This window comes from Cloeon dipterum, chromosome X (assembly GCF_949628265.1).
Source record: "Cloeon dipterum chromosome X, ieCloDipt1.1, whole genome shotgun sequence".
NCBI classification, from domain to species: domain Eukaryota; kingdom Metazoa; phylum Arthropoda; class Insecta; order Ephemeroptera; family Baetidae; genus Cloeon; species Cloeon dipterum.
In genome coordinates, this window is record NC_088790.1 from 21256362 (window position 1) to 21273876 (window position 17515).

The window sequence follows — 17515 nt, forward strand, 5'->3', positions numbered from 1 at the left end:
GAATCGTTAGTGGCTGCATGGTTGCAGTATCTCATGGATTTGCAGACGCAAACATCCCCGAATAATCGACGACTTGTGATTGGCGTGGCCGGAAATCGGCGCTCTGCTCGCGATTGGACTGCTTCGGGGGCAGGCGCACCTTCTGGCGCCATACTGGCTCATCCGCGATATCGATTTTCTCGCGGAGATTCCTCCCTTGCTGCAATTCCGCGTTCCCTCCTGCGCTGCTTCTCCGACTTTGCCACCCAGCAACCAGCTTCGACTTGCTCTTGCACAACCAAACAACAGTTTTCTCGCCGATCGAAATCAATTTGATGAAAAATAAAAAAAATTGCATTATCCCTAATCGGGAAAAAATTTCATTTAAGGAACAGGAAAAACACAAAATAAATACTTAAAACAGTTTTAAGTTTGAAATATTTAGTTGAAGTTTTAGTAATAATTATTTCCGGACATATTTATTTTGCGATTTCAAGTCATCTCAAGACCAAAAAACCAACCGTCAGGTGCTCCAGTAAACAGACTACCAACAAATGGTAAACAAGCTATGTTCAAATTTTGAAAATTAGGATAACTTGGCCTCATTCGTGTATTTCTCTGTCCTAAATCCCTTATTGCTTTTAAGACAAAACTTCTGGCCCCAAAAGCGGTTTTATTGAATGGAAATCAGACCATTTTTATTTAGACCGAGTTGTACAATTTGCTTCAGGCGCTTTACAGAATTTATTATACTGACTGATAATCATAAATTGCATTTCGTTCTCTCCTTCTCTTTTTTTGCCAGGTTCCAGACTGAATAATGTAGAATGCCGCAAGCTGATGAATTTTAAACCAGGCAATAATCCGATCGAAATTTACGACCGCCATTTAAGGACACCTAAAAATTTTCACCAGAAGCAACAATAAAATCGAAACGACGTGCTCAATACGGTCAGGTTGGCCTAAAAGAAAATAAAAACGCAATAATGCGGTCGTAAAGGCGGCGCATGAACCGCCAGCAGCGGGACGGTCTTCGTGGAACTTCGCGCCAAGTGGGTGAAGCGCCGAAAAATTGATGCTTGAAGCGCCCACCGCCGCCTCGGCTCAATTTGAAGCTGAGAGGGCAGAATCGATCGTAATTCTGTGAATGCTCACCAGAGCTCACTTTGCAACCACTTAAACTCTGCTTACAGTTGAAATAGTGCTACGGTGGTGCTCTCTCTAGACTGTTCAGAGAACCACAGTGAAAAGTAAACAAGCAGAACAAGACACGACGCTGCCATATTTAGAACAAAATTTATTGAAAAATTCTCTATTTAAGGTAACACAAGATGGCGTCGGAGTCGTTCTCCCTCAAGCGGACTGTGTAGGGTGCGCAGGCTTCCCTTTCCCATATAATGTGGACGAAATAGAAATAATGACAGCGGGTGTGCTGCTTCCTCAGCTGGTGCGCTTTCGGTTTTGAACCATGTTCGGCGTGATTCAAGTCTCGATGCTCGCGTGTGGCCGCTCTCTCGGACAAGCAGGCGTCTCGTGGAATCGTCCGCCATGCGTCGCAGCGTCCAGCGTCCGCTTCTGAGCGAATGAGAGCGTCCGACGGTCCTACGCTCACCAGCTAGGTTAGTACATACACTGCCGCAAACGGACAGCCCTCGGTACACGCTGCGTCCGGTGCGCGTTGACGCGCGGCAGAGGCCAGAGCCGGACGGGGGCGCCTCTCCGGTGGCTCCTCCACCGCCGAGGACGCTCCGGAGGGCCCCGTTCGGACGCCAGGACGGCCTGAGGGGGGCGTGGTCCGTCGCTGACCCTAAACGGCGATCATAGACCTACACACATCGTAGCCAAATTCGCCGTCTCGACTCGCCGGCACCTTTTTTGCTCAGAGGAAACTTGACCCAGAAATCAATTTGCCGTTTTTTTTATTAACGTGTGCAATAATAATACGAACAAGAAAGACGAGGGCTGTGGTGGTGGGTGTTTTGCGTGAGTGTGTGCGTGCGATTGTGACACCCCCCAAGGCTGCGGGGACTCGTTTAAGGGAATCACTCGACTCCTTTCCGGCCTTGAACGTTATTATTATTTTCTTCTCTCCTCTGCCTGCCGCCAGCCCGCCACATTATGCATGTGCAGTGCTAATAATTTGTATTGATCGGCCCCTTTGGGTGGTTCTTGAGTATTATTATAAACACAGCGGCGTGGTGCAAGATTACGAAAGAAGTGCCTACGGCATGTTGTGCGATTGCCCAGGTGCATCTGGATCGGGACACACTGCTCGGGCTTATCGGCTTCGGGTTCAGGATTAAAAAATTTAGCCAGCATTGTCGAGCAGGAAAAGGGGATTATTATATGATTGTGGGCTCTTGAGAGTAAATAAGCGAATCCGGGCAGTAAAAAATACTAACATTCTTCTGTGGGAGGATTGCAATAAGCAGAATAATAAATTATTGTTTCTGTCGCCCTAATCTTATCGCTTCCTCGCATGAAAATTTTAAGTGACCGATACATTTGAACAAATTTTGAAATGTAAACTTTTAATTGAATTGTATAATTGCGTTCGGGAATTTTCTAACACAGAATATGAAACGAATTGGCTTAAAAACAAAAAGATGAGAGCTCAAAGTGTCATAGGATCAATACATTATATTTTGGCGTAAAATCAACTATCGTTTATTTTTCTTTTCAAATTAAATATAGGTGGCAAACCTGCCGGAATTTAGTCTCGTGCTCTGAAACGCACTCAGAGTCCTTTGAGCAGGCTAATTTGATTTTACCGAAATGCAAATTGGATTATGCCCGATTTTCGTCTTTCGCGCATAATGAAGCCATACAGGAAACGTAAACAATGTACTTACTTAACTTATTATTCACATTCTATTTCTACTGAGCATTATTTGGTTATTCAATTCGACGAGCTTCGTGAGTGAGATTTTTCCTGTGTTTTTCATTTGATCGAATAATTATCGCTCAATTCGTGTTGGAAAATCTGTATCCATCAAATTATCACAAATTGAAACAAAAATCATATAACAAGCACTATTTTCTACATTTGTTTCCTTTGTCGTTAGAGGAAAAAGCAGACGCTAGATAAATATTAATGTATTTTACTGGCGGCGAGTGTAGTAGTTACACTTTGCATTTTGCACCCTGGCCTGCAGCGCTCGCTTGCTCGCTCGCTCGCTTTGCAGAAAAATAAGAGACTGCAAAGCTACACGCGCTGAGTGTGTTGACCCAAAGTGAAAAGGAAGCACAAAGTGGAACCAAATAATTTATCATAAGCATTTCGTGCTCCGCTGCGTTCCGCGGATTTCCAGCTAATTGCCAGTAGCCTAAACCGAGAAGAGATGCTCCTTTTGTCTCGATTCCACAGCGAAACAGGCAAAAAGAAAGGCGCAGGCATTTTGACATGAAAGGGACGTTACAAATTGATCATTTCTTGCAACACGAATCAAAGGCTCTAAGAAATAATGGAAACATGTCCTAATAAATAATTCAATCTTAACGACATGAGACATGATTGTTGCATGAATGACAATTGGAGTCATTCTAGCACCTGCCAGTCTTTTCATGAGTTAATTTAACCGCCTATTTACAAAAAGAAAAGAAGACCAAAATACCGTCGAAAATTTATAAAACAAATTGACACTTTTAAGTATTATTTTTTGGATGAAAAATATTTTTTAAATACTAATCACTGCTTGTTGTTAACTTGAAATTAGCTCGTTTTATAAATTTTTATTTTTTTCTATCAAGCTGAATAAAAGGGAACATTTTCTTATAATTTTGACACTTAAATTAAAACTGAGAAACAAATCATAACATGAGATCTGCACTTTAGCACAATTTTTTATGCAATGATATTTTGCATACCTCATCTTATCCTTATACTAAAAGATGCAATAAAATACAACGTTTTGTAGTTTTCTCACTATAAGCTAATTAATTCATGTCGCATGCCAAGACCAAGAGCCAGATTGCGCTCACACGTTAAAGCGATCTTGGAATATATTTTCTACTTGGCTTAGTGGTGTTTATTGACCTAGGGCAACTTATAAGGAAGTTCTTGGGATCTGAAGTTTTAATTTGCGGTGAATTTATTAAATTGCTGCCCTTTTCACAAATTTGACTAACAATTGAACAATCACAAGTTAAAGATTTTGAACTCGAGGGTGGTATAGTGAGTAAAAAATGGAGTTCTGAATGCGAAAATTCCTTTGGATTGTTTTAAAATTACATTTTAAATGCTGTTTTTGTGCCAACTCTTTTTAAGGAGACAGATCGACTGATATTTTTTGTCTTAAAGGTCCTTAGATTTGTTATTCTAGCCACGAAAATCTCGAATTAAATAGCTGTTGAACAGATGATTACTTCTTATTGTTACATCCTTTTTCCCAAAGATAAGATATAATAAAAGTTGAAACCGTTCCATTGAAATATTTTGAATGAATCTAAATCAATAAGAAAATTTTAGGTAACATAAAAAATATTAAAATTTTTCAGATTGCGGTTTGATACAATCAAGTGATAGAATAGAGCCAGAACAAACCTTCATGTCCTTCATGCATTTTATTTTTTCAAGTAAAATTTGACCCATCGATTGATTCGTCCTATCGAAAATAGTGTGCAAGCTAAATTAAAGAAAAACTGCATATTTAAGCAATTTTGATAATACGTGGCATATTTATTAAAGCTCTAAATTGCTGAAACTGTTGAATCAAAAAATCACGACTGACGAAACTAATCCAGTACGCAGAAGTATTCAAAATGCTTAATGCTGGCTGATGACGTGATGACAACACAAAAATGTTGATGCACGTTTAAATCAATTCGCTTCAAAATCCCAATTTCATAACCCGCAATTCTTTTTATAAACTAAATATCCATACTACATCTTCCCATATGAACTGAACGTTGCAGTTCTGTTACTAGTATAAAATATGGAATAATCTGGCCGAATTAGGAAGGAAGGCAGGGAAACTGACAATTCAAGTGAGGCACGTGCGGCGCCGAAAATAGCTATCGTGACAAATACCATTCCAAAATACAAATCTATTTGCGTCGTGCGTCAGCTTAGACAGCGGGATTGCGACGAGCTGGAAAGTGCGCGATAAGTGCGGCACCCCAAAAAAGAGCTTGGTTGTCCCGCGGTGCGCGACCGGCTGTTCGGTGCGCGAAAGAAAGAAAAATGCGTCGCCTATTTGAGTATAGGTCTGGCCGGCTGCGTGCACGCGGACGAGGCAGAAACAGAGAGGGACAAGTCGCTTGGCCGGTCGAACGAAAAACTAAATTTAGCCAGCCTTCCGCTCTCCTGCTGCCCGACAGGCTGCTCGCTGCGAAAAATTGCTCGGCGCGTCCGTCGCAATCGGCGAACGCACAATCATTTTGGAAAATGCCACAGCCACCGCGGCCGCTCTAAATTTAGTTTCGAAATGTCATGAACGGGATCGATTCGGCGGCAAATGAGTTTGGGTGCTGAATCGCTTGACCCACTTCATGGCCGCGCACAGCCGGAATTGACCGCTTTTTCATGCAAGCAGGGTTAATTGCGCGGCTGCACGGGGAACAAGTGGATGGATGCATCTTCAAAGACGCTTCCTCGTCACGGATTATCTCGGCTAGCCGGCCGAATATGTTTGGTATTTGGAGCGAGAGGATTTTATAAAATTTAATGTTTCATCCTTTCAAACTCTCGGGACAGACGACGGATTGAAACTCTCGGTCAATGAGCCTCCAATTTCAAATCTTTGAATGCAGAAAAATCATGGCAGTCACGAAAGATTAAGTGTAGAGCATTCAAAGCTTTAATTAAATTAAATATGTACGTGTATAATTGAATTTGCAGGCCACCAAGTTCTCTTTGAATCCGTAAGCATATGGGGTTAAAAATCACTTGCCGAGGGGTTGATTTTAGAGGGCGAGGAGTGATTCCTTCCTATAAAACAGCAACTACAAAGATTATATGATAATGCAACACGGTTAAACAAACAGCCTCATTCGATGATGTGCAGCAACTCTTTCACTGTCGGAAATCACCCTTTCGCTCTATGTGCGTCTTTTACAGTTTTTAAAAATGAGAATTATCTCAACACTGTGAAATAGAAAAAAGTGTCGAGCAACTATCTAAGCCCAGTTTTTATTTTTAAATCTTCTCGAAAAATTTGACGTTTTTTGCGTTTGATTTCCATTTTTCTCCTCACAATCTTTAGAGGGGTTGGCAAATAATTTGAGCCGATTTTCGTTGAAATTCCATACATGAAAGCTGAGGAACTAAATTTTGCGATCAATGAATTAAAAAAAAATAGCTCAGTTACATGTTTAAAAGCCAAAATAATGTTGATATTTTCCTTAAATTTTATTCAAACTGGTTTTAATTCCATACCGAGTTCAAGGGCTGACGCTGACAATATAGATAGTTCAATTATGGAGTGTGTGCAAGTAAATTCAGGTGCAAAGAACAACCAGGTCGAGATCAGCCTCCGATTTTGTAGAGTAACTTCTGTATCTGAAAAAAGGGATTTTTGCATTAGCTCACCACTTACTTGCGCAATTTCAAGTTCATAGGAAGGTGAACAACGGCAAACAAAAGAGCCGATTGAGCGTTTGCACTTTGCACACCACCGAATGAATGGGGTGTTACTTTTACGTGCTACTCCGGAATTCGCTATTGCTTCAACGCATGCTGGCTAAATGGTGGAACAAAAAATAACAATATATTTTTTACTCTTCAATAGCCACTTCTAATAAAGCCAACAACCTTGAGGCTGGGATACATAATGGTTACGAAAAATGAGTGATGATGATGATGAACTATGCAAACAACACGATATTTGTCTTTCAATTCAGAATATAAAAAAGGCAGGTACCAGATAAGCGAGACAAATTTATTTCATGTCAGCAAAAGAACAGAATAAACTCGCTAGAAATTAATTAAAAGAAAGCAAACATACAAACAGATGAAATTTTGGAAGTCTCGAAGCAGTGAAGGCGAGTGGCGGGATTTTCACAAAATTTCCCAGCAATTATTGCAGCTAATCCTTTTTTAAAGACCAGACATTTAAAGTTTCCTGCATATAATATCAAGTTTTCAGGTAAATGATGTGGCCTGAGATAAATTTTCTCACAAAAATTAGTCATAGCCGCCCATCCTTCATTAATTTCGCGCAGATAGACAGCAGATAAGAGCCATTAATTTGAAGCATTTCTTATATTCATAAAATTTTACCCCAGCTAACGAGTGGTTTGATTAATTCAATTTCGTTGCCAATTTATCTAAAACCAAGAGCCCGTAGAAAAAAATCAGTTCCATCCTTGATATGTTTATTAAAAAACCGTTGTGACACGCACAAGCATGCGGGCACAATTATATCGCCAGGTTACCTGGGTTCACACGTCTCATCTTTTAATTTCAGACCATGCTTCAAGTAGGGGAGGGCAACGTCTCTCCGCTGATCTCAAAGGTCGAGTCCAAGTCGCCGGAGCGGAAGGGACTGACGGCGCCGCCGCTGCTGCGCCGCGAACTGGGACCAAAGGAGCCGGGCCCGCTGCTGAGCCGCTCGTCAAGCCTCGTGCCGCGCGGCTCCGAATGCAAAATCGCCGGCTTGTACGACCTGGAGGAGACGCTCGGCAGGGGCCACTTCGCCGTGGTCAAGCTCGCTAGACACGTCTTCACCGGCGAGAAGGTTGCGGTCAAGGTCATCGACAAGACCAAACTCGACGAGGTCTCCAAGGCGCACCTTTTTCAGGTGACAATTTGAATGTCGACGCCTTCAATGCTTGTTGCATTCACGATTAGCTTAGCGATTGTTTCTTATTGTACATATACCATCCAATTATTTATTGTTATGTGCAAATCGTTTCTCCTGTCAAGGTTTTGAAGTTGAATCTGATTATTCGCAAAAATAATTCTGACCTCTTGTATAAGAATCCTATAATCTTATTTAAATGGTTCGTTTGCTTTAAAAATCCTGATTTATTCCTTAATTTTGGCCTGAAAAGGTCGTAATAAATACACAGAGGGAAATTCATTTTATCATTCATCGACCAGTAGTTGAGTCTAATATCACTGAAAATGTTTTTTGAACTGACGTTTAAATATTAAATGTTGTAACCAATTTTTTATTTTCAAATTTGAGTCGATTTTTGCGTTTTAGGAGGTGCGATGCATGAAGCTGGTGCAACATCCCAACGTGGTTCGTCTGTACGAGGTTATAGACACGCAGACCAAACTGTACCTGATCCTCGAGTTGGCTGACGGCGGCGACCTCTACGACTACATAATGCGCCACGACGATGGTCTGGGCGAGGAAAAGGCTCGAAACTACTTCCGACAAGTAAGCCACTTGACTCATTGACCGCGGATCGTTGCTCATGTTGATCCGCTGATGTAGATTGTGCACGCCATCTCATACTGCCACAAACTGCACGTGGTGCACCGAGATCTGAAGCCGGAGAACGTGGTTTTCTTTGAGCAGCTCGGCATGGTCAAGCTGACCGACTTTGGCTTCAGCAACAAGTTCAATCCCGGACAGAAACTGGAAACTTCCTGTGGCTCTCTAGCCTACTCGGCGCCTGAAATTCTCCTTGGTGACTCATATGATGCTCCTGCAGTAGGTGCGTCATGTCTTCAAATGTTTCACCACAAACCAACATTTGAACGAGTTATTTTTTTAAATCAATAATTTAATAGCTTGATATTGATAGGCAGACATAACTGCAACACGTGAAAATTTTAAATTATTTAAAATGCTGAAAATGTCATACAAACGACTTTTTCCATTCCTTTTTAGTCTTCTGTCGTTATAAAAAAGAGCCCCAACCAATTTTTAAACTGCCTTTGTCTTAATCTGAATAGAAAATATGTCTTGAACTATCTTCAATCAGTGAAAACAAATGGAAAAATCGCATATTCTGCATCCCCCATTGGTATCTTCTCTCTCTTGTCTGTTGCACATTAAAAAAATTACTGGGATTTTTCCAAAATAAACTATTTAAATCAAATAATATGCATTTATAAAAATTTATGTTTGAAAAATCGTCTTAATCAATTACAAAACTGTCAAAAACAAAATATATTGCTGGTATTTATTGTCTGGTATTTAATTTAGTGATTTTCCATACCAAATCAGAATTATTAAGTTTTAGATCAAATTAAAATAGAAGCTTGATGAAATTCGCGAATTAATTTCTTCCAGCTACAAGTTATTATTATTGTTGGCTCTACAAATTAACCTTCATTTTTCCTCACTTTGTTAAATCTAATATTGAAATTATTATTTGTGTTTCCAGATGTGTGGTCGTTAGGTGTTATCCTTTACATGTTAGTTTGTGGCCACGCGCCTTTTCAAGAGGCAAACGATAGTGAGACCCTCACCATGATTATGGACTGCAAGTATAAAATGCCATCCTACGTTTCTCAAGGTTGTTGCAAGTAAGTGCTGTCCCAAAATTTTCTGTGAGAGCCTAGCAATTAAAACTCGGGCTCTTTTTAAGATTGATTGCGAGAATGCTGGTTCGCGAGCCAGAAAAACGAGCCAGCCTGGAGGACCTTGCCAAGGACCCCTGGCTGCAGGTGAGCAGCGAGGTGCAGCCCTCCGAGTACTTGCCACTCATTTCTAGGGAGCACGTCTCCGAAGAGGACCACAATTTGATCATTCAAAAGATGGTGTCCGGCAAAATCGCCACAAAGGAAGAAGTTTTAGAGTGAGTTTTGCCGCTTAAATCTCAATCGCGGCTGATTGGTCTTTCCCCAGAGCTTTGGAAAAGAACGAGTACAATCACATAACAGCCACGTATTTCTTGCTGGCTGAACGAAAACTTCGATCTCAGCGCCAGGAGCAAGCCCAGCTAGTGCAGCTTGGGGGCCTGACTCTGGCCGCCAGCCCCATCCCCTCAATGCCAAACTCCACGAATTTGCCGCAAATTAATAGTGCCAAACGTGGCTCGCCTCGACCTACCCTCCATCAAATCAGTCAAGGGTGAGTCTTAATTGGTAGTGATGATGGAGTGATGAAATTAATAACCCCCATTTTCTATTCAGATCTCCTGGCGATTTGATTTTGCCGCAGCCGACCTCCGTGAAGTCTGGCGCCTCTGGCTCAAAGATGCAGCAGCAATCTAGTCATGATAATTCTTTGCTTCAAGTTCCCAATGAGAATGTCATTCAGGTTAGAGATATTTGAATTTATAAGCCAGCTGGCAGTTTGAACGAGATAATATGAGTAAATTTATGGTTATGCTATTTTATCAATCTGGATCATGAGTGTAATAGTAGTTGACCTTTTTGCATTAAACATATCACCAATGGACAGATGACCTACTGTAATTAACATGAGCATTTTTATCGTTGTTTATGATTACATATTCATTTACTTTATACTATACAGAAACCTAAGTTAAAATACAATGAACAATTATTACTAAGTTTAAGATTAAAGAAAAAAGACCCTAGTAGCTATCAAATTTGTTTGTGGATAATTAATTTTTATTTATATTATAGATATTATATAAATTAAACGTGAATGAGGAGAATTAGCAAACATTTATTACTCAGGCGAGGCGAATCGCAGTAAGCTGGATTTGGGATTGAAATTCAAACTTTTTGATCTGATTAGCAGAAAATGTAGCTCCACTATGTCATCTGAATCATTTGAAAAAAATCTTAATTTTCTTAAATCAACCTAATTTCAATTATACATAACTTGGGAACAATAAACACTGCTAATAACATTTTATTAACATAATGAAAATAGGAAATAATGTAAGCTTTCAGCATTTTGTAGAGTTTTTTGTTAAAAGATCTCAGAACAAACCGCTGAGGGAAGTTTCCTATTTAAAATCTTAAATAAACATTATGCTACAGGTCTAGTCTCTATTCCATCACCTCTTTTGCGGGTTAAATTGGAATTTAATAACCATTTTTACATCTTTGAAGGAATATTCAATTTTTTCAGAATGTTCAAGATGCGTCCCATCAATGGATTTGATTTTCATGGTCATTCATTCGCTGTGGAAACAAAACTCATATTTTCAATTAAATTTTAGCTATAATTATTTAAAAGCAAATTACCAAGAAACATATTTCAAACTTTCTTCTTTGCTGAGAGTATTAAGGAATCACAAACGTTAAAGAAACTAATTATCAATACATTTCAGGCTCCAACTCAGCCAAGGGGTCGAAAGTGCAGCATCGTGACAGAGGAGGAGGACGATGACGACGACACGGACCTGGGCGCAGGGAGCGACTCGTCGCGCAGCGGCTCAGGCCACTCTCTGCTGAACCGCAGAGGCAGCCGCTCGGAAGGCAAGCTTAGCCACATGGTGCAGGAGCTAAGCACCTTGGAGCGTGCCGAGGTGAGCAAAGGTGCGCCGCGTTTCCGCTACCCGTGTAAGTCGAACGTTGCGGCGGCGTCTAGTGGTGCGGGTGTCAAATTGAAAACGCTGCCGCCGCCGACGCTGACGTTCAGTGACATCAGCGAGGAATCAGTGGATGAAGCGAAAGTGAGTTCGGCACCGCGGATGGTGCTGACGCGGCCTGCCAAGCCGCACAAGACGCGAACGGCCAGCTGCTCGTCGTCAGACGCGTCTGACGACGACTCTGAGAACCGGAAGAAGCGAAAATTCAAGTCGCACCTGCCACCAAGCAGTCGGCGGCGCGACTCAAACGATGACTCAAGCGACTCTGGGGGCCAGGGCCACTCTGGAGGTGGCTCAGGTGGCGTGCCGCCTGCCGGAGAGGCCGGTCGGCCGACTGAGAGCAGCAAAAACGGCAGCGGAAGTGGCTCGAGCTCAAGCGGCCGTAAGCATGGTGGTGGTGGCTACCGACGGCGGTGCGGCACGGCCGGTGAAACGCGGCTGCGCGAGAGCCAATCACTGAACCGGATCACGGAAGTGCAGGAGAGCTCCGAGAACCTGCTGGCTGCCGCGAATAACAACAACGCGACGACGGCGGCGGCGGCGGCCGTGTCGCCGCGGACGCGCAGTCGCAGCGGCTTAGGCGCCCGCTTCATGCTGCTGGTGGGCGGCAGGAAGGCGGCGGCGGCGGCGGCCGCCGCCGCCGCCGGTGAGGACGCCAAGGAGAACAAGCAGGCTGGCTCCTCGGGCACCAAAATCACCAAATACTTCCACCTGCACCGCAAACTATGTCTGCCGCTGTTCAAGCCGGCCGCCGCCAACAACAACATCAACTCGACCGGCAGCGTCGAGAATGTAAATAGCGTTGTGTGGATTCCGGACAAAACGTAGGAGATGACGGATATTTTTGTATCAGGGAGGTTCATTATTGGGGATCAAACAAACAACAAATGTGGTGGTCTCGATTGGGAGCTTCAAAACTCCGCATTGGCGTGAGTAGTTTCTTCCAATCACTAGGAAAGAGCTACTCAAGAGTGTATTTCCGCTACAATTTTAGGCTATTTATGTATTTGTGCAGAATTTTTGATCCCTGCTCGTGTTGTGTCTGATCAGATCATTTTACCGTAGATTTCTTCGGAATCGATTTTTAGGTTGGGAATTTAAGACGATTTTTTTCATCATGCGATTTCAGAGTCATCATAGACTGGTTTACAATAATTATAACTCTTTTTCTAGATATTTGGTTTCTTGCCAATAACAATATCACATTTTAATTGCAATTATTTATGCGTTCCTTATCAGCTAAAATGTCAAATTGAGACGGATTCACAGGTTTAAAAAGCAACTTTTTCACAAACCCACCACAAAAGAAAAAATGTGGGAAAATTTTAAATGCACCAGCAATGAAGCAATCTAAGCGGCTTTTAATGTGTTTATCAGGCTTTTCAAAAACATTTGGACGATTTTGTGTAATTAAAGAGGGTTTTGGGTCCCAAAGACTTTGCCTTCTAAGTACATAATTTGTGCTCATTTTGTGTGTAAGTGTAAAAGTAAATCTTACACATGCAATTATAATTATTGATATAGTCTTAAATTTCCAACTTTAATTATATAAATTCATGTTGTGTTGGAAAAACACGACCAATACATTTGATGTCGTTTTTATCTTGAAAAACTTAGTAGCTTGTGAACAAATCCTTTCAATTATTGAAGTACGTTTTTAATTTGGATTGTCTATTTTCAGTCTTGTCAGGAAAATTATGGAATTGTAGGATCAAACCGAGTACCAAAGGCTTCAAATAATACATTTTAACGAGAAATGCACTCTAAAGCTGCAGCAAAAAGTGAGGGATCAAAAGCAATTTCTTGGTAGCTAACGCCGCGATCACGTCCCCTCGCTCTCGAGGCCACGAACCACAGAAAAAGACGCCCTGATCAGTAAGCCATAGAAAAGTTTTGATAAATAGTACTCTTCTAACTGTAGGTTTGAACAAAGCAAGTGGCGAAAATCCCAGCTTACTGTTTCAGGGTGGATTTGCACACACATACACACACTCCCGATTGATGGAATGGTAGCAGTGCACCCACTGTTATTTTAAACCTGCTGTGAGCTCAACTTCCTGCTGGAGGCAATAGCTTTTATTAACTGCCAAGATTCTTTGAAATATCAGACGCTTTTTATTTGTTGTCTGTTTCGTCTCTTTTAGCGAAATTATCTTTACACAAGCACAAGAATCATCAACCAATGTAAAATCTCGTCCTGGCAGCCTCAATGTGTCGTATGAAATTACACAAAAGACGGGTTTTCATGATTTTCGACAGCTGTCAGATTTTATTTCTTATTTGTTTTGTATAACTGTGCAATTTCTCATGTAATGCCCTCTCTCTATCTCTATCTGCTCTACATAGTTGACTGACTACACATAATTAATTAACTGTATTGATGTCAATCGCTCGATTTGTCACTCTTGTCCCCTACCACCGCTCGTATGAGATCTGTCGTCAATAATGATTATTATCATCATCTCATTCGGTGCAATAATATTCAATCCAAGAACAATATATCAATAAAATCGATGCTTTCGAAACATTCGCATTGGAGTGGGTGGACAACACAATATGTTTCGGTTTTGAGCTAGTGCAGACGTTTCCCCTTCAAAGGTTGATGTAACCGGTTTAATTGATGCTTTTAATGATTTGAACGCTGTTAACTGAAGGTTGAAAACTGTCAAAACATAACCTGTTCGGTGCCGATTCACGTAAAAATTACTTACTAACTAAATCGCTGAGGAAGAAGGTCACAAAGGTGGAACTTAGGAAGAAAATTAAAAGACTTACAAAACTCTGTGCTGGCATAGAGAAAATACTGTTATCAAACGCAATTAATTACAAATTAAGAGTAGCAAACTTAATTTAGGAGTTACGACTGAATGTGGATGCATGTTGAACCTTTATTACCGCTACACACGCGCATACACAGTCCAACAGAGTTGATTGTACATTTCGTCTGGAATCTCCCCCTTTTCCTCCACAGTTTGTGAGTCCCAAAAATCATTTTCGTGCAATCGTATGTTTTTTATAAAAAAATATTTATTTAGTGCGTTACGACTCGTGGGGATGCTCATTGCCAGTCACTTAGATTGTGTATTACCTGATCTTGAGGAGACTTTGTTTATTTAATTATTCATTACTCCCACTTTAATGTTATTTACCTATTTATTGTGTATTATCTGGTATGTAAATTTAATTGATAATTATTATGAAACAATAAACGCTTCAGTGTATGAAAAATGGATTATTTGCTTTCATTTTGAACAAAATGATTTTACTAATACAGTAAAAACTCCCTAAATATTCCATAACAAATTAATGAGAACCGCCTGAAAATGATCAAAATTTCAATGGTAATTTTAAATCGCACTAAAATTAAAGCGGAAAATCAATTGAACTTTGGTCAGCAATAATTTAGTAATTTAAATGTTACTGCTCAAATTTTAATTAGCCCTGGAGTTTCGTTGTCAGTTGATACAAAAAGAAGGCTAAGAGATTTAAAGTTGATAATTTAAAAGAAGCTAACAAAAATTGTAAAATCAATGAAACACATCCCTCTTTGAAGCTGCGTTCTAGTTGTGAAACGTTTCATTTTTCAATTTCAAATTGAACTGGCAGCTTTGTTAGAAACTATATTGGCATGAAATTCATCTCAAACTGGTCAAACTGTTATAATTAAGCTAACCACCTCAAAGTTGAGCTTTCAGTCTTTGAAAGCCATGTCTATATCCTCAGGATATAAAAGTCAAAAGAAAAGAGCCCGCGTACTTTACTTCCTATTTACTAACAGTTAAAAATTTGATACTTCCACCCGAATTGGAAGTTTTCAAAGTCAGTAAAGTCACAGCATTAGTTATGGTGGCAACTCATTAAGCGTCCATATTCAATTTAAATGGACTCCCCAGTGCGAAAATCCCGTTCGTGTCAAGACGAACCACGTTTCTTTGTCCAAGTCACAAAAAAGGGACTGGACGCTAACTAAATCTAATTCATAACCATAACATCAAGATGTTTGGATATATATGAATTGATAATGAAGAAAATGCATAGTCAGATATAATCAGGTACCACTATACACAAATCATTTATTCAATAAAAAATCCATTTAATGCTTATAGTTAGCCGCATCCTTAAATTTTACTCTCCACTCTCAGCGGAAACGGCTGCTTCAGAGCGCAGAGTGTTCTCTAACAACGCACACGCTTGCTCGATTTCGTAGTTTTTAGACACAAGTCCGACCCACTTAGTCTCGAGGGCCTTGAGGTTGTCGCCGGCCTGCAGCTGCTCGTTCTTCCGCTGCCAGTTAACCTCCTGGATGGACTTACGCAGCGACTGCAGCTGTTTCTGTGCGCTCAACACTAATTGGATCAGAACTTCCAGGTAGCTCTTCCACGACTCGCAACTGTGCTCCAGCATCAGCTCGAGGTTGCAAATTCGAGTCGCCTGGTGCTGCAGCTGCGCCATCGAGTTGTCCACGCACTCGCTCCACGCCGAGATGTCCGTCATTTTGCCAGACGGAGGCGTGGGAAGCTCGTACCTCTTCATGCTCAACAGGTCCATCGGCTGCTTTTGGGCCAATCTCTCGAATTCCTTAAAAGAAACAATTAATGATTTTCTTCGTTCAAAATAAAAATGTGAATGGCATACCTTTTTCATGGTGTCGGTTTCGAAGGCGCTCAAGTTCAGCTGCGGAAGGTGCTCGAGGTAGTTCTTCGTGGGTCTGTACCTTTTGTTCTCTTCCTCCACCATCGCAAGGGCAGCCTCCCTGATTCCTGGCTCGTCGTAACCCTGATCGATGTAGGGCAGAGCGTCGACCACAACTTCGTTTGCCATGGTTTCTAAACGAAAATAAATGTTAGATTCGAACCAAATTGCCATCAAATAATTGTTCTTACATGATCCTTTATCAAATTTAATTTCACTTTGCTGAAGTTTTTCGTAGTCCAATGCAAAAACGATTTTTAATCAGGAAATTAGAAAAACCATAAGCAGTGACAACAAACGATCAAAGCCAAACGCGGGCTCGGCTATGGGCTGTGCATGTTTTGCTACAGCAGCGCTAACGTGGGTGATCGATGAACCAAATTTTAAACGCGTCGGGAACTCGAGTTAAGTTTTAGCCAAGAGTGTGCGCATCGTGCTCTCAATCAATAGAAGTTTTGGAAATTTTTGTGGGTCTTCTGACTCTAACTAATTTGATAGATTGATCGGATTGATCCCTTTGTCAATCACATATAATATTTATATATATACACGATATTTTGTAACTTGAAGGAGAGTTAATAAAAATATTATTTTGATTTTATTTCTTTATTTGACACATTAAGACAAAGAGAGAGGCCTCACATTACAGCCACAGCAAACCTAAAAGACACTTAACTTTTGATTTGTTCTGGTTCTTATCGAGCTAAAAGCTAAATAGTAAAACTTGCTGCGCGTCATCAATAATTATATCAATTCGATTGCTATGAATTTTTGGCACTTACTATATTTTCGCAGAATACTACAATCCATATTGATTTTAATGTGAACAGGACAATTTAAATAATTTAATACAAATATTAATAGTGTTTATTTGAACACTCTTAAGATACAATAATTATAACATGTCATTCTTCATAAAGCATTGTGCTTTAAAAATATTTACAAACATATCAAACAATATTATTTTTCAACTAAAAATAAAGGAATTTGCAGTACAACCTATTCCATATCACTCACTCAACGCACCTAGAATTAATTATTTCACAAAACTCGTCACTACATTGCTCTTATAATGTTAATTTAAGTCTCACAGTAGACAAAATATTTACAAAACCAGTCCATATTCTCTGATTAATTGGATCACTCAGTCAAAAAATTTAACTGTCAATTTGCATCACAGAACTGCAGTGAATTTACGTCCACGTGTCCGATCAGATCCAGTGGTCTCTTTTCTGCGGTGACACTGTCAAAGCAACCCCTGAAACCAAGGTAGTACGGCGCTGGAAGACCCGGTGGCAAGCCCGAGGCTCCACCTGAAATATTTAAATTTTACTGTCAGAGGGCAAAAATTACACATAAAAGTCTAAAATGTTAAATTAACTACTTCAATTTTTTTACCTATGCGCACGAAATTTTTTAAGATAATATATGTTTT

General features: G+C 40.6%; 3 protein-coding genes across 5 annotated transcripts in view; 1 reads left to right on the forward strand and 2 right to left on the reverse strand.

Moving 5' to 3' along the window:
- The first annotated feature begins 1362 nt into the window (after positions 1 to 1362).
- Snrk (SNF related kinase) lies at positions 1363 to 14620 on the forward strand. 3 transcript variants are annotated; one of them, XR_010575421.1, is made up of 10 exons: positions 1363 to 1598; positions 7386 to 7718; positions 8127 to 8306; positions 8364 to 8586; positions 9262 to 9403; positions 9466 to 9675; positions 9726 to 9950; positions 10013 to 10139; positions 11128 to 13263; positions 13310 to 14620. XR_010575421.1 is itself a non-coding variant. In XM_065492881.1 (9 exons), exons 2-9 carry the CDS (start codon positions 7389 to 7391, stop codon positions 12214 to 12216), a joined length of 2526 nt encoding a protein of 841 aa, XP_065348953.1. In that variant the 5' UTR covers positions 1363 to 1598; positions 7386 to 7388; the 3' UTR covers positions 12217 to 14620. The 3 variants fall into 3 exon arrangements, 1 of the variants encoding a protein (XP_065348953.1); XR_010575420.1 differs by having other exon boundaries at positions 13322 to 14620; XM_065492881.1 differs by having other exon boundaries at positions 11128 to 14620.
- Positions 14621 to 15436: 816 nt separating this feature from the next.
- On the reverse strand, positions 15437 to 16421 carry BCAS2 (BCAS2 pre-mRNA processing factor). Its single transcript, XM_065492882.1, has 3 exons — positions 16272 to 16421; positions 16024 to 16214; positions 15437 to 15966 (listed from the first exon to the last, which is right to left on the reverse strand). Exons 2-3 carry the CDS (start codon positions 16207 to 16209, stop codon positions 15514 to 15516), a joined length of 639 nt encoding a protein of 212 aa, XP_065348954.1. The 5' UTR covers positions 16210 to 16214; positions 16272 to 16421; the 3' UTR covers positions 15437 to 15513.
- Positions 16422 to 16679: 258 nt separating this feature from the next.
- The window catches only part of LOC135946172 (agrin-like), a 31597-nt gene continuing 30761 nt past the window's right edge, over positions 16680 to 17515 (reverse strand). Inside the window, exon 27 of the mRNA XM_065494252.1 lies at positions 16680 to 17393. Within this exon, the coding sequence (XP_065350324.1) occupies positions 17245 to 17393 (149 nt within the window). The 3' untranslated portion in view covers positions 16680 to 17244. The remainder of the gene's footprint in view (positions 17394 to 17515) is intronic.